Here is a 19918-nt window from a genome sequence, read left to right as displayed (position 1 = left end):
AAACAAGCTATTATCTTGAACTGGCCGCTTCAAATTGGAAGTGGTTACATTTAAATTCAGTGGGGGGAATGGATGTATTAATCTAAACAGGTTTACTTTAATTGTCTGTTTGCATGATCAAGCTGCTTCCAGTCTGTTGTAACAAATTGTACCAGACTAATTAATTGTGTTTGTATAGCTGTGCTTACGCTTTTATCAGAAGTCCAGTGGTCATGGACTTGCCTACTGAGAAGCCTAATAGTTTCTTTTTGGTTTTACTTTTTATAGCTTGAAATATACTTGATTCTGAAAGGCTGTGTTTAACATAAGTGCTTAGGGTATGAGCAAAAGTGCAGTTTAAAATCAAGTTACACGCTGTCATTTTTTAGAAATAAGATTTATTGCTCAACATCGGCTCATGTAAACCACTGCCTGACTTGTGTGTAGACTGATCAACTTAACATTCCATTAATCTGGTTGTCCAAAATTCTACATGCAATCCTTGCTGATCTTCACAGTGCATGTTGTACTTTGAGAAATACCATGCAGCCGAAACGGATTGCGTTTTGGAAAGCCCTTTTTAGTGCTCATTAGTGGATTGTAATTTCACACTTCATTTAAAATATTCTTAAACATTCTCACTGTATAAAGTTTCACACAATAATTAAAGAGGTCCAGTTCACAAAGCCTGAAGAATCTTTCCTCATGGGGACTAATCCTTCAGAATTGTAGCACTTTAATGTAATCTGGGTTTTACTGTCATAAATTCGACATTTGGTTTTCTTTATTTTCAGATGGAAGATGAGCATTTCAATCCAGACTATGTAGAAGTGGATAGAATACTGGATGTATCTCAAAGCACTGATGATAATGAAGAGGTAGTTCCTCAAACTTACGTTTATTACTATATGCTTGTCAAGTTGTCTTTTTTTTTTCTTTCTTTTTTCTTTTTTTGAGTGCAGTCTTCATGTAATTTGACTATCCCTTGCCAGGGAGTTGAAAACCTGCTGTAAAACACAAGTGCCCCAGTCAAACACAAGATGACTAATTGGTAGTAAAGTATCACTACATCTGGCGGTGAGATGGTGTAACTTTGTTTCCTGTTTTCTCCCTCCCCCACAGACTGTCTCACACTATTTGGTGAAGTGGTGTTCACTTCCTTATGAAGACAGCACTTGGGAACTGAAGCAAGACATCGACCAGGCTAAGATTGAGGAATTTGAGAAACGGATGGCCAGAGAACCTAAACAGACGCGTGTGGTAAGAATTGGCACTGAACAGAGCTTTTTTTAAATATGTGAAAAAGGCCATGTTGCGGTCACTGGGAAACCACTAATGGGAATTGTTTAATTTAAAACAGGAGCGACCTCCTAGTAATGACTGGCAGAAATCCGAGAGTTCCAGGGAATATAAAAATGGTAACGCACTCAGGGAATACCAGCTGGAGGGAGTCAACTGGTTGCTCTTCAATTGGTACAACACGTATGTATACCTTTTTTTTTTTTTTTTTTTTTGTACTTCTACTCAACATTTTTTTCATATTAATTTCTTCAGTTAAAGTTATTAAATATTTGTGTACCTACATAAATATATCCTAAATGAATTGCAATATAATCGTTTGGAAAGTAGCCCTGTTGTCTTGGGTATTTTTTTTTTTTCTTGATTTCTTATCCTTGTTTACATTTTTTTTAGACGTAACTGCATTTTGGCAGATGAAATGGGTTTGGGAAAAACAATCCAGTCCATCACATTTCTACATGAGATATTTCTGAAGGGAATTCACAGCCCTTTCCTGATTATTGCACCGCTGTCCACCATTCCTAACTGGGAGAGGGAATTTCATACATGGACAGACTTGAATGTGATAGTCTACCATGGCAGCCAAGCTAGCCGACGGATGATACAAACTTACGAAATGAACTTCAGGGATTCACAGGTAACAATCTATGTTCAGTGCTACTTAGTTCAGCACACCAGGAGTGGTTACTGAAACTGGCCTGCAGTGTAGACACACTGATATATTTAGCTAATGTGCAAATGTTGGTCCCCTATGAACTCTGTTGTCTTTTGTGTATGTAATTTTAAAGTCAAAGGCAGATATCAATTGGGAACAAGTTGGTCTTCCTGCAAGCCATGCTGGATTTCTTACTATTTCAAAATGTTCCCTTCAGGGTCGTGTGATAAAGGGAGCCTACAAATTCCATGCTGTCATCACCACTTTTGAAATGATACTGACTGACTGCCCAGAACTGCGGAACATTCAGTGGCGCTGTGTTATCATTGATGAGGCCCACAGACTAAAGAACAGGAATTGCAAGCTGTTAGAGGGGCTGAAAATGATGGACATGGTTTGTATTTACACTTGGGAAACTGTTCACCCAGTTGTTTCCCTTCTAGCTGCTGGAGTACTCAAATATTTTCTCCTTGTTTTATGTAGGAGCATAAGGTTTTGCTGACTGGGACTCCTTTACAGAACACTGTGGAAGAGCTTTTTAGCCTGCTGAATTTCTTAGAACCTGAACGATTCCCTTCAGAAACCACTTTCATGCAAGAGTTTGGAGATTTGAAAACGGAGGAACAGGTACTTGAAGTTTTGCTTAATCCTGCCTCCATCAGCGTGTCTAAGTGGAAAGTTTTTAATGAAGAGCTGGTGTGTAGTATTCCTTTGTAGGACGAGAGATAGGAGTCCAACATAGCAGTAACATCAGATTTAAGAAGTAAAGATTAGAACATGAGATGCTTTGATATTAAGCGTTCAACACACTTTCAAATGGAGATTCAGCTCTCGGAGTGTTGAGTGTCTGTCACGTGATATCAATAAGTTTAACACAATTGTGAGCCAAGTTATACTGCATGTAAAATATACAGAGAAATGCATTCAGAGTATGTTATCCAGGGCTTATTACAAATGTTATAGAAGTATTGGTCAAATTTGTTCCAAGTGAGATACATTTGTGACAGGAAGGTGGTAGGGATTTCTACACAGCCAATCATGAAGGTATATGTGGTTGTACACGAAGTAATTCATAAGCACTTTTTTAGTGAAAAGGATGCAGTCAATAAGGCAATATTAAAAGGACAGCACAGCTATTAAAGAATAATATAATGACTTCTGTTTAGATGTAGGAGATAACGTGAGTAAACTGTATCTAGCCCTTTTTGGTAGTTTTGGTTACTGTCTTTTGGTGATGTACTAGATTAGAGAATGGCCAGTGAAACACATTTTTTGCAGGTGCAAAAACTGCAGGCTATTTTAAAACCAATGATGTTGAGACGCCTAAAGGAGGATGTGGAAAAGAACTTGGCACCAAAGGAAGAAACAATCATTGAGGTGGAGCTGACTAACATTCAGAAGAAATACTACCGTGCCATTCTGGAGAAGAATTTTGCCTTCCTTTCAAAAGGGGGGCCTGGTGGTGGTGGTAGCGGTGGTGGTGGGAATGCTAACATACCTAACCTTTTAAACACTATGATGGAACTTAGGAAGTGCTGTAACCACCCTTACCTTATTAAAGGTATGTGCCTTTTTTTGTTTTGTTTTTAATCTGTCAGACTGCTTAAGACAGACTGCTTTTGTCTTTTTATTTGTTTAGCATATTGTATAATGATATAAACTTTTCTTCTTTATTTTACCAGTTACAGTTAAACTATCAGTGGTGTGTTTTAATATGTGCCAGTAATTGTGAGATGGGTTCTCATAGTGCTTTTAAAGGTAAATCATAATAATAGAGACAGCATAAGAACAACATTTCTCATTTAAAAGCCACTTTTAAAAATGGGGGTAATTTTTGTATTTAGAAATACTAAAAAGATAAATAAAATTTAGTGTCTTCAATATTGAGTGATTTGTCAATCAGAATAATTTCAGATTTATGAATGGTATATGTCGCACATTTTTATAAAAATTTATAAAAAAAAAAAATTATGCCTTAGATTTTTTGGGTGTTGTGAACTTACCAGCGCTGTTGTAGCCTTTTAGATTACATCTTGACGTGAAATCATTGGAAGAGCTACTGAGAGAGGTTGTTCAGTTTTGTGCCTATTTAATGTATGGGGGAAGCCACAGAGCCTATTTTTGGTTGTACTGTTAATAGGCATAAATTTTGAAGGGTGGATGAAAATGGTTGATCTAAAAAAGAATCTGCAAATGTTGCTATTGCAGGTGCTGAAGAGAAAATTCTGGACGAGTTCAGGGAGACTCATCATTTCGACTATCCAGACTTTCACCTGCAGGCAATGGTCCAGGCTGCTGGAAAGCTAGTGCTGATTGACAAGCTGCTGCCAAAATTGAAGGCTGGTGGCCACAGGGTGCTTGTCTTCTCCCAGATGGTGCGCTGCCTGGACATTTTGGAGGACTACCTCATTCAGAGAAGGTATGACTTGGCAGCATGCAGTCACCCCCCACCCCACACATGCACAAAAAAGCAAGATGCTTTGGTTGACTTTGCACATCTGCCATTGAGAATATACCAACTTGGAATATTAATTTATGTTCTGCACAGACAAACTGTCTTTCAATTCAGCTTCACTTTGCATCATGGGATTTGCTGCATTCTGATGCCAAGAAACATTATATTTGAATAACCCTAGAGAGAGAAGCTCATAATTCCAGTACAGCTATTTATTTTTCTCCTACCAACTGGAAACACTTTTAAATGCAAGTTAATTGTAACTTACAGTAGGTAAGAAGGTTTCTTACCTTTAAGATTAATGCCACAGTTGTAGTTTGTTCTATGAAGAAACCATATTGAATGTAATCTTTGTCTTCATTTTAATCTTATTTATTATTAGGTACCCATATGAGCGCATTGACGGTCGAGTGAGGGGTAACCTTCGACAGGCAGCTATAGACAGGTTTTCTAAACCAGATTCTGACAGATTTGTCTTCCTGTTGTGTACAAGAGCAGGAGGTTTGGGTATTAACTTAACTGCTGCAGATACCTGCATTATCTTTGATTCAGACTGGAATCCTCAAAACGACTTGCAGGTATGATTTTTACATTATGTTCAATACAACTGGCTAAGAAATGTGGTCTGTTTTTGTTTTATTTGAGTTAACAAAACTATGCCTAACCCCCCCCCACCCCCCTTGCCTCCAGGCTCAGGCACGATGCCACAGAATCGGACAGAGGAAAGCTGTAAAGATATATCGTCTGATAACCAGGAATTCCTATGAAAGGGAAATGTTTGACAAGGCCAGTTTAAAACTGGGTCTAGATAAAGCTGTCCTCCAGTCCATGAGTGGGAGAGAGAATTCTGCTAATGGGGTATGTACATTTACAGTTTTAAAAAGACTATTTACTTTAAAAAAATTAACACAATCCTGTGCATGGGCATTTCACGTTCATGTCATCATTAACCTTGCGCCTCCTGGTTTTAAAAAGATACAATTGTCCGATACCCTTGCACATTCAGCAACCTCTCTGCACAGCGTGAAATCAGTGGCTGTTTGACAATAATGCAATTGGGACTTCACTAAATGACTAAGCAATTACATAACCAAACCAACAAAATTGGAAACTTGGCTTAAACTAGTAAATGCTGAATGTGTCAAATGACTGAGTGAGTATAATTTTTTACTGAGAAAGCTTTGCATTTGTATTCCTTTCTTTTAAAGGAAATTAAATGGCATCTTAAACAGATTGTTCTAGATGTGATGTAGATCAGAGGCTGCACATTGACCCATCTGTCGGCAGGAATTGGAGTGGGTCCTTTTTATAAAAAAAAAAAATGCTCTTACATTTTCAGATGCAACAGCTTTCGAAAAAGGAGATAGAAGATCTTCTTCGCAAAGGAGCCTATGGTGCCTTGATGGATGAGGAGGATGAAGGATCTAAATTCTGTGAAGAAGACATTGATCAGATCCTCAAGAGGCGAACACAGACCATTACTATAGAGTCTGAGGGAAAAGGATCCACTTTTGCAAAGGTAAACCATTATGAAGCATAAGAAATGGCATGTCTGCTAGTGAGCAATACATTGAGTGTAACTGCATGTCCCTAATTGGCTGTGATCAACAGCGGGCGTCAGTTACAGAAGAAGTCTTTTGTAAATATGTTGTTAGGTGGCTATCATTAACTAATGTACTTGTAATGCATGTACTAATTGTATACATTCCCCAAATCCCTTAGGCTAGCTTTGTAGCAGCTGGAAACCGAACAGATATTTCTTTAGAAGATCCTGACTTCTGGCAAAAATGGGCCAAAAAGGCAGAGTTGGATATGGAAGCAATACATGGAAGGGTAAGTGTTAAATCCCCCCCAAAAAAATGCACTTGACTTGGGAACTTTAAGCCTCATCGCAAGTCCTAATATAGGTGTTTTACCTTGTATTTTTATATATATATATATATATATATATATATATATATATATATATATATATATATATATATATATATATATAAAAAACAAATACTTTTTGATAAAGCATGTTTTTAATCTCACATTTTTGGCTTCAGAACAACCTAGTGATAGATACACCCAGAATCAGGAAACAAACCAGACACTTCAGTTCAATCAAAGAGGAGGATATGATGGAATTTTCAGAACTAGAGAGTGACTCGGAGGAAAAGCCCAGTTTGAAACCACGTCGACCTCAGGACAAATCCCAGGGATACCCGAGGAGTGAATGTTTCAGGGTAGAGAAAAACCTGCTTGTATATGGGTGAGTGTGGTCTTGCTTTTGTTTCAGTTTTCATATGGTGCAAAAACATATTTTGCTAAATTGATTATTAAAAAAGAATAATGCCTGTGCCTTTTAATTGTATACCTTTTTTTTCTGCCAATTGGGTTAAATAGAAATGTTGATGGACCATTTTAATTTTAGGTAAATGCAGAATTTAAATTCTCTTACCTATTGTAATGTTAGCAAGGTAAATTGTAGATGGTAAAATCATAAAACATCTGAAAATTCTCAGAAGGTGTGGGTGTTTTTTTTTTTTTTTTTTGTTTTTTTTTTGTACCATTAGAAACCAAAATGGTTAAGCTATCTAGATTTAGCCTTTGGAACGTCCTTTTTAAAAGGTGAAACCTAAATCCTTCGTTTTTCTCCCCTTCTAGCTGGGGAAGATGGATTGATATCCTGTCTCATGGGCGGTTTAAACGGCAGTTGACAGAGCAAGATGTAGAAACCATCTGCCGTGCTGTTCTTGTGTACTGCCTTAATCATTACAAGGGAGATGAAAACATCAAAAGCTTCATTTGGGACCTGATCACCCCTACTGAAGATGGGCAGACCAGAGCACTCCAGAACCACTCAGGTACGTCAGAACACAATTAGCATTGTACTGCACACACCAGAACACAGAAAATTAGCATCTCACAAGTATCGTGCTGCACACGGCATATGTATCGAAGATGTTTCATGATCTCTCCACAATAATTAAGAATTCTTATGTACTTTGAATCGTCACAATTGTATATTTTCAATGTATGATTTATAGATGCACAGCCTGTTTTTCATATAAGGTTAGAGATTTAATCTCACTTTGGTCGTAATAGTGCAAAGGGTGTAGATAGTGACATTGTAATGTGTTGTACACTTGATCCACTGCATAATGTAATTGTATTTTATTACACAAACCACAGTCTTACTTTTTTCATTACATAAAACATAACTAGCCATTGCAATTGTTGCCTCAAGTCATAAGAGAAACCTAGGTCCCAACAGTAGTCATAAGCCACGTTTATGATGCAGAAAAGAGGGCTGTCACTCAATAATAAAAAAAAATTGATTGGCTAATTTATGGGCATTAGTAGATTAATCCGTGCACATTCATAATAAAGGTAAAGATTTTATGCTGACTTTGTTAGACATCCTGTATTGCTGTAGCCAGTGCTGTTCCATATCGCCTTTTCAGTACTGAACAAAGTACAGTTCAAGCAGTATACTTTTTTTAATTGATAGCTACTGGAAGCTATGGATACCTTTCATAATTAGAATTTTGTAAGTGGTGAGTATATATCTTCCCTTCCTGTGTCAGGTTGGGTATTTGTGGTGAAAACTTTCTATTCTTCAGAGTTCTTTTTGAAAATTTGATTTGTAACCAAATCGACTACTATGTCTCCGCTGTCTGTCTTTGCTTTTTACAAATTAACCAAAAAAAAAGTCAAAATATTACTTTGAAGTTCTCAATAACGGTCTTGATTGGACAGCTGCAAAACCAGGGCAGATCTTTGACTCCCCCATTGGTTAAACTCCCAATTGTCCCACCTCTGCTCACTTATGATTGGACACCTGCATAAGGGGCAGATCTTTGACTCTACCATAAGTTAAACCTACTAAGGTTCATATTCAACTGTGTGACCTGTATCTGCTTGCTTATGATTGGACTGCCGCAGAGAGATCTTCTCTTGGTTGATTTTAATATAATATATACAGTACTGTGCAAAAGTTTTAGGCAGGTGTGAAAAAATGCTGTAAAGTAAGAATGCTTTCAAAAATAGACATGTTAATGGATTATATTTATCAATTAACTAAATGCAAAGTGAGTGAGCAGAAGAAAAATCTAAATCAAATCCATATTTGGTGTGACCACCCTTTGCCTTCAAAACAGCATCAATTCTTCTCGGTACACTTGCACAAAGTCAGAGATTTTGTAGGCATATAGTCAGGTGTATGATTAAACAATTATACCAAACAGGTGCTAATGATCATCAATTCAATATGTAGGTTGAAACACAATCATTAACTGAAACAGAAACAGCTGTGTAGGAGGAATAAAACAAGGTGAGGTTGCTGAAGACAGTTTACTGTCAAAGGTCATACACCATGGCAAGACTGAGCACAGCAACAAGACACAAGGTAGTTATACTGCATCAGCAAGGTCTCTCCCAGGCAGAAATTTCAAGGCAGACAGGGGTTTCCAGATGTGCTGTCCAAGCTCTTTTGAAGAAGCACAAAGAAACGGGCAACGTTGAGGACCATAGACGCAGTGGTCGGCCAAGGAAACTTACTGCAGCAGATGAGACACATCATGCTTACTTCCCTTCGCAATCGGAAGATGTCCAGCAGTGCCATCAGCTCAGAATTGGCAGAAAACAGTGGGACCCTGGTACACCCATCTACTGTCCGGAGAAGTCTGGTCAGAAGTGGCCTTCATGGAAGACTTGCGGCCAAAAAGCCATACCTCAGACGTGGAAACAAGGCCAAGCGACTCAACTATGAAAACACAGGAACTGGGGTGCAGAAAAATGGCAGCAGGTGCTCTGGACTGAGTCAAAATTTGAAATATTTGGCTGTAGCAGAAGGCAGTTTGTTCGCCGAAGGGCTGGAGAGCGGTACACGAATGAGTGTCTGCAGGCAACAGAAGCATGGTGGAGGTTCCTTGCAAGTTTGGGGCTGCATTTCTGCAAATGGAGTTGGGGATTTGGTCAGAATTAATGGTCTCCTCAATGCTGAGAAGTACAGACAGATACTTATCCATCATGCAATACCATCAGGGAGGCATCTGATTGGCCCCAAATTTATTCTGCAGCATGACAACGACCCCAAACATACAGCAAAAGTCATTAAGAACTATCTTCAGTGTAAAGAAGAACAAGGAGTTCTGGAAGTGATGGTATGGCCCCCACAGAGCCCTGATCTCAACATCATCGAGTCTGTCTGGGATTACATGGAGAGAGAAGCAACTGAGGCTGCCTAAATCCACAGAAGAACTGTGGTTAGTTCTCCAAGATGTTTGGGCCAACCTACCTGCCGAGTTCCTTCAAAAACTGTGTGCAAGTGTACCTAGAAGAATTGATGCTGTTTTGAAGGCAAAGGGTGGTCACACCAAATATTGATTTGATGTAGATTTTTCTTCTGTTCAGTCACTGTTCACTCACTTTACATTTTGTTAATTGATAAATATAAACAATTAACATGTCTATTTTTGACAGCATTCTTAATTTACAGCATTTTTTCACACCTGCCTAAAACTTTTGCACAGTACTGTATGTATGTATGTGTGTGTGTATGTGTGTGTGTGTGTATATATATATATATATATATATATATATATATATATATATATATATATATATATATATATATATATATGTATATATATATATATATAATATAAAATAAAATGTAACAGGGCGAGGAGCCCTGTACAGTTATTGTTTGTTTATTTTTAGAACGGGGTCCACGCCTGTGCCCTGTGTTATTTTGTATTTGTGTTTTTTAATTTTATTTATTATTGTATTTATATGACGGCAAAGCGCTGTGTGTTTTGTTTTTGTTTAATTTTAAAACGTGTTCTGGCAGGGGCGAGATTGGTGCTCGTCCTCTGCCAGGAATAATTAATAAACTCGTGCAGATTGTGGCCAAGGGGTAATAGAATAATTACTAGCCAGTTAAACCCCTCGGCCACAATATATAAACCTGCAGCTCTCTGCACTCCAGGTGGGAGTTTTGAGGTGGGTGTGTTAGGAACGAGAGAAGCGAAAGAGAAACAAAACTTAAATAGTAACACAGGAACAGTGACAGCAGTTGCCCAGCCTGACCTGTGTTTTGTATCTTGTGTTCGTGATTTTGTTTTGTTTTAAACTTTATTTTGCTCTGCGAGCATAGTCTTTTTCTGCTTGAACTTTTTATTTATTTTTGTATTTGAATAAACGGCGCGCGCAGCGTCTGTTTTGAATCTGCAGTTTCCTTCCTGCTTCTGACCTGACGTCACTGCACAGCCACCCTGTCACACGTGGTCTGAGAAGTGGGATGGAAACTGACACCAGTACTGCAGTTTCAAAATAGACTGCTTGAGGTTCTGGGATCAATAAGCTACTAACAAACAAGCAAGATGGGCTGAATGGCCTCCTCTCGTTTGTAAACTTTCTTATGTTCTTATATGGAAGCGAGAGGTTTGGAGTTGAAAAAAGGAAGGAAAAAGTACAAGCTATTCCTGGAAAGTCTAGACGGCAGCAGGAGATTGAAAGCTTAGTTAGAGAAAGGAGACAGCTGAGGAAGCAATGGAGAAGAGCAGAACAAAGTCAGAAGGAGGGACTCAATCTTTTACAAAGGGTAAGAAAAGATAAGCTTGCAACTTTGCGCAGAGCTGAGCGCCTACGGAAACGCTACAAAAAGGAGCGTACGAGAACTAACTTTTATAAAAGACCCATTCAAATTTGTTAAGTTATTCACCTGTGAGATTAATGGCACACTAAAAGCATCTAAGTTTGAGTTGGAGAGAGATTTGGAGGAAACATATACAGATTCAAAAAGGCAGGAGCATATGTCAGTTCCTTCAGACATCCCACCAGCATACCAAATGGAGGACTGTGCACCTAAGTGGAAAGAAGTAGAGCGAGCTGTGAAAAAAGCAAGGGCTTCATCATCTCCAGGGCCTAATGGAGTTCCGTACAGTGTACAAGAGTGCTTCTATGAATCCTATGGAAATTGATGAAAGTGGCATGGGAAAAACAGGTTGTACCAAGAGCATGGCGCCGAGCAGGTAGAGTCTTTATACCTAAAGAAAAAGATTATACAAGCATCAGTCAGTTTCGTCCTATTTCCCTATTAAACGTAGAAGGCAAGATTTTCTTCAGCATTATTGCTCAGGGATTGTCAACTGACCTATTAAAGAACTGCTTCATTGACACTTCAATACAAAAAGCGGGCATTCCAGGTTTCCCAGGATGCTTAGAACACATCAATGTGATCTGGCAACAAATTCAATCGGCTAAAAAGGAGAGGAAGGAGCTCCATGTGACATTCCTGGATTTGGCTAATGCATATGGTTCAGTGCCACATGAACAACTTTGGGCAGCATTTGATTTTTTCAGTGAACCAATGACAATAACAAATTTAGTGAAAGCCTACTTTGGAGATTTGCAATTTCAGAATAGAATTCCGCACTACATGGCAATGCCTAGAAGTTGGAATAATGGCAGGATGCACCATTTCTCCACTGGCTTTTACCATGGCAATGGAAGTAATTAGGGCATCAAAATGGGTAGTGGGAGGAGAGCGCTTGGCTTCTGGAATGCGACTACCACCAATTCGAGTATACATGGATGACATGACAACCAAGACTACAACAGTAGCCTGCACTAATTGGTTCTTGGGCAAATTAACCAATAACATTGAATGGGCACGAATACAATTCAAGCCCACTAAATCAAGGAGCATCTCTAATTAAAGGTAAAGTAATAGATAAAACGTTCTTCATTAATGGTGAGGCAATACCAACAGTGTCTGAGAAGCCAGTGAAAAGTCTTGGGAGATGTTACGACGGGAATATGAAGGACGCAGTTCGTGTGGGAGAAGTTAGACAAGCAGTGGAAGGGTTGAAGAGCATAGGCAGCAGCGCTTTACCAGGCAAACTAAAACTCTGGTGCTTTCCAGTTTGGTCTACTGCTGAGGTTGCTGTGGCCACTGACTGTACGAGGTTTCTTTGACAACAGTAGAAAAGCTGGAAGCTTTAATCAGTTCAATCATCAGGAAATGGTTGGGAGTTCCATGCTGCCTCAGCAGAGTGGGACTTTATGGTAAAGGAATACTGCAGCTACCAGTCTCCGCTCTAACCGAGGAATTTAAGTGCGCCAAGGTCAGACTGGAAATTACTTTAGTAGAGTCACGCGACAAATGTGTAAGGGTGGCAGCACCTGTGTTGAAAACTGGAAGAAAGTGGGCGGCAAAGAAAGCTGTGGAGGATGCAAAGGCTGCCCTTCAAATTGGAAGAGGGGGTCTTGGTCTCAGTTCAGCTCCTCCTACATGGCACAAGGCAGCCCAGGCTCAACGGAGGAAGCTGGTAGTCAACGAGGTGCAAAAGCAGCAGGAGAGGATGAGGTGCGTAAAGGCCATTTCCCAGGCCAAGCAGGGAGAATGGATGAGATGAGTGTGTGGAACAATGCAAGATTGGCTGGTAAGACCTATGGTCAATGGAACAGAGCAGGATCAGTTTCCTCATCAGGTCAGCATATGCTGTTATCACATCACCACAGAACCTAAACCTCTGGGTAGGAGAGGACCCCTCATGTCCTTTGTGTTCATCACCTGCAACATTAAGGCACATTTTGACAGGATGTAAGGTGGCTCTTAGCGAAGGATGGTTTACTTGGCGCCATGACCAGGTGCTGCGATGTTTGGCCTTAGCATTGGAAGACAAGCGTAACATGACCAATAAGTTGCCACCAGTTCCATCAAAACATTACACAAAAAAGACAACATTCCTCCGCCCAGGAGAGCAACCACCAAGAAAAGGTGTAAAAACCAATCCTCGCCCAGGACAACTGGAAGCTGCTAGAGACTGGAAAATGCTGGCAGATGTTAGCCACCGGCTTATTTTTCCACCTGAGATTGCCACCACTAACCTTCGACCAGATATTGTCTTGTGGTCTGGATTAGCGCGTCTTGTTAACAGTGCCATGGGAGGATGCTGTAGATGAGGCGTATGAGAAGAAGAAACTGCGGTATGCTCAAATAGCCGCTGAAGCGGAACAGCGAGGATGGAGAGTCCGGGTTTACCCAGTGGAGGTGGGTTGTTGAATTTGTGGCACACTCTACAACCCGGTTTCTCAGACGTCGGGTTCAGTGGCCAAGAGTTGCGTTGCACAATGAAGAACTTATCTGAAGCAGCAGAGAGGAGCAGCAACTGGCTGTGGTTGAGAGGGAAAGATTCTCGCTGGGGATCTCAAGCACAATAGAAAGAAAGAAACGCTGATGTATGGGAAAGTAAGCTGGGCTGAGTTGAGTGGGGGACGGAGGGGGGTGATGCTGGGCCGCGAGAATCACAGTCAAGCTCTCTTGAGGTGTTGTGGGCTAGTCGACGAAACACCGAGGATGGAAGGTGCCCACTTGAAGACCCCAGAGATGTACCATACTTTGCTCAATCCAGACAGTTGTCATGCTGATGCGCTTGGGAGACCGCACTGTGGTTGATCCCCGGAGCCAGCATCGCAGCTGTTGTGTGTGCTGATGCGCTAGGGAGCAAATAAGCCGACCCCTGGAGCCAGCATTACACTTCAGCCATCAACACCAGACAGAAGGACATCTACATCATCATATGGAAGGGAACAAAAATGGATGGAGACACAGAGAGCAGAGTTCAAATCGGCATGAAGTTTTAACGTCTACTCTCATGTAATGGAAATCATCTCTCTCTCTCTCTCCTCTCTCTCTCTCTCTCTCTCTCTCTCTCTCTCCTCTCTCTCTCTCTCTCTCTCTCTCTCTCTCTCTCTCTGTGTGTTAATTAATCGGTGCAATTTAATCTGTTAATAGGGGCAGCCCTAATATAGATAAATAGAGATATAGAGAGTGGTATGTAGTGGTTTTAGGTATGTTTTCATTAACTCCTGTAGCAGTGGTAGTTTGTGGGTTGTGATTGGGATACTATTTCATAAGGTGAATGTTTTAATGTCTGATACTTGCAAGTTCACAGCTAGAAGGAATGTTTCTTCTCACAAGTGCTGCCCTCCATAAATTACTCTACCCACAGGGCTGTCTGCTCCAGTGCCCAGAGGCCGCAAAGGAAAGAAGGTTAAAACCCAATCCGCTCAACCTGTTCTACAGAAGGCAGGTTGGCTGGCAACCTGTAATCCTGACGCACTCTTCCAGGAGGATAGTTACAAGAAGCACCTGAAACACCACTGTAACAAGTATGTGGTGTGTTTTTTTTGTTCCCCCACCGTAATTCAGACTCTTTTTAAACTGGAAGAATAGCGGTTTGCTGTGCTGTTGTTTCAGCAGGGAATGTCTTGGTACTTGTTTTTAGCACAGCTTCAAAATTATGGCTTTGCTAATATAGTAATATTTTAACAAGGTATTCCCTAGTTCAGCATTAGTTTCATTACACATTAAGATCCCAGAGGAGGGAGTCTGAAACTAAATATTCTCTTGTATGAATGAGCGATAGTTCACTCTATATAAGATTTTTTTCCTTTTGACACTATTTACAGAGACAACCATTTTTAATTGTAATTTGTTTGGGTTTTTATTTGTGTGTTCATATGTTTAGTGTGTTTTGAGGTTGTAGTAGAATTAGTGGTTATGAAAGGGACTTGTTGCTCTGCCTGTAGCCGTGCATGTTACTGGGGGAGTTTCCTCAAATCATGCAAAATTCTCTCCACAAATCTCACCTTGAAGGATCACCCCATTCAGTCGTGGGCCTATTATTATTATTATTATTATTATTATTATTATTATTATTTAGCAGACGCTTTTATCCAAAGCAACTTATGGATACTAGGAGGTGAGTTATGCATCAATAACTGCTTCTGCAGAGGACCTAAAATAGGACCTCCTTTTTTTTTTTTTTTTTTTTACAACTTCTGATGTGTTTCCAAAAATGGAATCGGGCAACAGCTGAGGAAATGTTACGAGATAATGAAGTAGAACACTTGCTGCCAGCCATCTGTTTGCTTGTTTACAAACTTGCCTTGGTACTTTAGAGGTGCTGGCAGGACGTGTCCAAACTTCACAAACTGCATTAGGTGGAAATAAATTAAATGCGCTTGGGCTCTGTTCGCTTCCGCTCTGTGCAGTGCAAACTGGTTGCCAGGCAGACCTGTGAGAAGCCAGCAAAAAGCACCACACAGAGGTGATTATGTGCCACCATCTGTCATGCTTCAAGCCTACCATACAGCATGGCTAATCAGCCTTGGCAGGATGATGGATGAACTGCAGCAGATGCCAAAAGCTACTGTTGGCAAACGGTCCCAAAGTTAAGAACTTTCTCTCCCCCTCTTCCCTAGAGTCCTGCTGCGAGTCCGCATGCTGTACTATCTCATGCAAGAAGTTATCGGTGACCAGGCAGACAATATCTTGGAGGGCACAGATTCAAGGTTAGTGGATTCATTGTGTTTCTCCCCTCCTCTCAACTTATAAGTATAAAACAAAAAAGCATGGCCTTGTTTCATTAAATGACTTAACATTTTATTTTTGTATAAAATGTTATAATGGGTGTATCTTTGTGTAAAAAATAAAAAAAATCCTAAGCTTTATATACATTACATACACAGTTTCAGACAAAAGTATAACAGACTAGCATTTAGTAAAGCTTTAACCACTTTTTAATAAAACAAAGTATACAATTTCTAGTAACAAAAGTATTGGCACCCCTGCTTTAGTATTTCATGTGTCCTGCTTTTTATTGTGGTTTTCAGACATTTTATGATTAAGCAGCATGTTACGTCTTGGTGAAATCTGTCGTGTTGTACTTTATAGACTGTTTGTTTGTTTTGATACATGGCTCCATTCATACAGTCTTTAATCACTTTGTTGCCAGTCCCTCAACAGTTAAAACAATCCCATATCATGATCAAACCACCTCCATGTTCAACTGTAGGTACAAGGTTTTCTTAATTTGAAGGCTTTTCTTTTAAACAGTGTCCATATTTGGGGGGACCATTAGTCTCACTGGGCCAGAGAATTTTCCTGTCTCCATATTTTTTTGCAAATTTCCGATGGTTTGTTTTATGGTTTCTTTAAAATTTGGTTAGCAGCAAGGTCTACGTGCATGCAACTCTGTTCAGGTGCCTTTTGTACAGTTCTTTAGTGCACTGTCATGCCTGATGATTTTAAATATTTCTTTAACTCCTTGGCTATTAATCTGGAGATTTTTTTTTTTTTAGCTGCTCGTAGATTTTGGTATTCCATATTTCTTTTGATACTACTCTGTAGCCATTTCCTATGCTGTGGTTTGTTATGGATACTTTTCTTAAATGTGAATCAGTAGTCTATGTCTTGACCATCATCTGCTCTCTTTCTGGTGATTTGACTAATTCATATTAGTGGCTAAATGTTCACTAAATGCTTGTATTTACATGCTTTCTTGAATTCTTATATTGTGTAGGGTGCCAATACTTTTGTCTGCGACCTGTGTGTGTTACGTATAATATAAAGGCATCGCTAGTTTGTTTTATAATCGAGCCACTAGACGTGGGCAGCAAATGAAGTGATCTGTCTTTTGATTGATTTGTTGTTATTGATTTTGGCTTCAGTGAAATAGACATTTGGATTCCTCAGCCATTCCATGCTGAACTGCCTGCTGATTGGTGGGATAAAGAAGCAGATAAATCTCTCCTCATTGGAGTCTTTAAACATGGTAAGTGAAAACTATTTTATATTTAAGGTATACATTTTGTTAAGGTTATATATTGTAAGGAGTTTAGTTTAAGATTTTCAGTTTAAACTAGATGTGCAAATATCAATGATCCTACCACACTTGAAGACCAAGGTTTTTAATAAGCAAAAGTGTTTGTCTGCAGTATTTGTCAGAAGACTTTTGCTCATGCTTTCCTGCTTCTAGCCTTTGCTACCTTTCTTGCCAACTTGTGTTGGAGTGGATAGTAGGTTTAACCTCTGCTATTAATCTGTACAAGTGCCTTGTGGGCTTTCTTACAAGCACTATTTCACAAAATGTCAGCACCGAGACCTCCCCGTTCCCCGGAGTGGGAAGCTGCCTTGTTAACTTTTGAAGGGCTGCGATGTGTAGCAGCCATGATATATACAGCAAGCCGTTCCTAATCATAATCCCATTTCACTAGAGGTCATGGAGGAATTCTCAGCGGCACGGCCCGACTACAGGAAAGAATGATAGCTTATAAACCCTTTCATGATTACAGTTTGGCTTCAGGCTCAACAGCGGTTATAAACAATGTGTCACAGTATAAATCCTAATTGAAATGTGATGTTCTTGGGGGGGGGGGGGGGCCTGGCTGCTCATGGGCGCAGCTGAAGTTGGTCCTGTCTGGCAATCATTTTCCTGCAATGCACTGTTGGGATCTGCCATTTTAAATCTGTTCTACTTGGCCAGTTTGGAATTTTCTTTTTTTAAAGAATGACGATTTGTATTGAAATCCGTGTTTGGAGGGGTTGCAAATCATGTAGTAAAATGCTTTGTAGTTTGAATAAAAACATTGGTCTTGGCTTTTGAAAGGAATGTTTGTTTTGAGAATATTTATAGGCTAAACTGATGTTGGAATACAGTACCATCAATATAAGTAATTAAGAAATGTCTTTGCAGTCCCACGGATGACCTTTTAAAATCTCTGTACTTCACAGCTCATCTATTTTAAGCTCTGTTTACACTTTTTGTCCCTTCAAGTCAAGGTTGTGCTCTCTGCTATTGAAGTTTATGGAACAGCCAATGGCTGACTAAATGACAGTATTTGGTTTAATTGTAAATATAGCTACAATTGTAAGCTGTCACAGAGTAAATTAAAGTGATGTAGACATAATCCCCTAAGGCTTTTCCCCCTAAAATACTTTGGTGTCGTCAATCATATGCAACATATAAGTTAACAAAGGGGTAGTAACCTTCAATCATTTATATCATTGCAGGTAGAGGATTTGTAGTATACAAATATTTACATGTACCTTTTTTAATATAATTTTTACAATATACAACGATTTACATATGTGCAGTCAATGATTGGCTCCTTCTTGGTCTTTGCCAGGATATGAAAAGTACAACTCTATGCGGGCCGACCCAGCTCTCTATTTTTTGGAGAGAGTTGGGATGCCTGATGCCAAGGCCATCGCTGCAGAACAGAGAGGCGCCGACATGATGGCCGATGGTGCTGATGGGTAAGCAAGTGCCACAATGCACTCATTCATTGAATTCTGTTTGCAAGCTTTGTCTGATCAGTGTGTCATTTTGTGGTTTTAAAAATGATTAGGGGAGACTTTGACCGAGAAGACGAGGATCCAGAATACAAGCCAGCCAGAATGCCTTTTAAGGATGAAATGGATGTAAGTGTAGCAAATTCTTATGAAACTACACATGAAAAACATGTTGTCCCCATCCCCCGTCCCCCCCCCAAGCACCATATGGGAGCTTCTATTCATCCTTGTAATTTTTTTTGTAGGAGTTTGCAAACTCTCCTTTGGATGATAAAGAGGAAAGCATGGATGCTGAAAATGCAGGTGAGTGTGAGAAAATAACATTGATGCCTATCATGGTGGGCAATTATTCAAAGGACTTGTAGTTCTCCTGAACACACATTATCTAGTTTTGTAGGTTACACCTGTCTGTTAAGGATCTTTCGGGAACCTATTTACTTTATAAACAGAAAATAAACCTGTTTTAGAAATTATTTTGTAAACAAACATAATGCCTCATGACAATGTGACCTGAGATATTTATCCATGTAGCTTTGCATACATTAAGAAAATGCTTTCAATTTATTATTATTATTATTATTATTATTATTATTATTATTATTATTATTATTATTATGTCTGAAACTGGTGGTACCTGTCTGAAGAGATGTTGGTAAAAAGGGCTTATAAAAATCTGTATTGTGCTTCAGTTCGTAGAGACTAATTTTCCCTGCAAGTAACAGCCTCTCTTATGTACCATAGTTATACTTCTAAAATTCTGCACTATCCTCCAACTTATTTTTGTGTTCTAAAATTAACATATAATTATGATAATTATAAACTGAGGTATACAGTATTTAATTTTCTGATATTTTGCATATAAACATACATATCGCATTGCATAATAATGGAGATTAAATTAATTACATAGCTTGTTTCATATACAGCAAACTGCAGCCTTGGGCATCATTTAGCATCCTTAAAACACAAGGAGAAGTTTTAATATTTCAGATTATCGGAAGACGCTTTTCCCATTATCAATGATAATCAATGGTACTGAAAACACAGATTGAAGATAAATATAAAAGCAATCTCATCTTGTAATTACAAGTGTAACTGGTAACTCCCCATTTGTAAGTCGCCCTGGATAAGGGCGTCTGCTAAGAAATAAATAATAATAAATAATCATTTTCAGGTGATATCTGACCATCTACCACTGAGATTTAACAAACAATATATATTACACTTAATAAATTGGTGAAAACTTGACTGATAAAGGATGTGTCATTTGGAGTGTAAAAGAGAAGACTGTGGTGATGCATTAGGGGATTTTCACTCTTATGCACATTTAAAATGTAGTTATGACAATGTGTGATGCAAGAATGATGTAAATTGTAATGCCACAATGATAAAT

At 39.2% G+C, this 19918-nt stretch overlaps 1 protein-coding gene across 3 annotated transcripts in view; it reads left to right on the top strand.

Moving 5' to 3' along the window:
• The window catches only part of LOC117400324 (chromodomain-helicase-DNA-binding protein 7-like), a 72226-nt gene that overhangs the window by 37945 nt on the left and 14363 nt on the right, over window positions 1-19918 (top strand). For all 3 annotated transcript variants that reach the window (XM_059022166.1, XM_034000114.3, XM_059022165.1), the window contains 20 exons: window positions 774-857; window positions 1102-1239; window positions 1340-1461; window positions 1672-1915; window positions 2151-2327; window positions 2417-2560; window positions 3212-3494; window positions 4142-4352; window positions 4771-4966; window positions 5079-5246; window positions 5728-5907; window positions 6111-6221; window positions 6440-6645; window positions 7041-7240; window positions 14399-14558; window positions 15654-15743; window positions 16902-17005; window positions 18360-18489; window positions 18582-18654; window positions 18771-18828. In XM_059022166.1, the coding sequence (XP_058878149.1) occupies window positions 774-857; window positions 1102-1239; window positions 1340-1461; window positions 1672-1915; window positions 2151-2327; window positions 2417-2560; window positions 3212-3494; window positions 4142-4352; window positions 4771-4966; window positions 5079-5246; window positions 5728-5907; window positions 6111-6221; window positions 6440-6645; window positions 7041-7240; window positions 14399-14558; window positions 15654-15743; window positions 16902-17005; window positions 18360-18489; window positions 18582-18654; window positions 18771-18828 (3079 nt within the window). The remainder of the gene's footprint in view (window positions 1-773; window positions 858-1101; window positions 1240-1339; window positions 1462-1671; window positions 1916-2150; window positions 2328-2416; window positions 2561-3211; window positions 3495-4141; window positions 4353-4770; window positions 4967-5078; window positions 5247-5727; window positions 5908-6110; window positions 6222-6439; window positions 6646-7040; window positions 7241-14398; window positions 14559-15653; window positions 15744-16901; window positions 17006-18359; window positions 18490-18581; window positions 18655-18770; window positions 18829-19918) is intronic.

This window comes from Acipenser ruthenus, chromosome 4 (genome assembly GCF_902713425.1).
Source record: "Acipenser ruthenus chromosome 4, fAciRut3.2 maternal haplotype, whole genome shotgun sequence".
Lineage (NCBI taxonomy): Eukaryota > Metazoa > Chordata > Actinopteri > Acipenseriformes > Acipenseridae > Acipenser > Acipenser ruthenus.
This window is presented reverse-complemented; position numbering and strand designations above follow the sequence as displayed.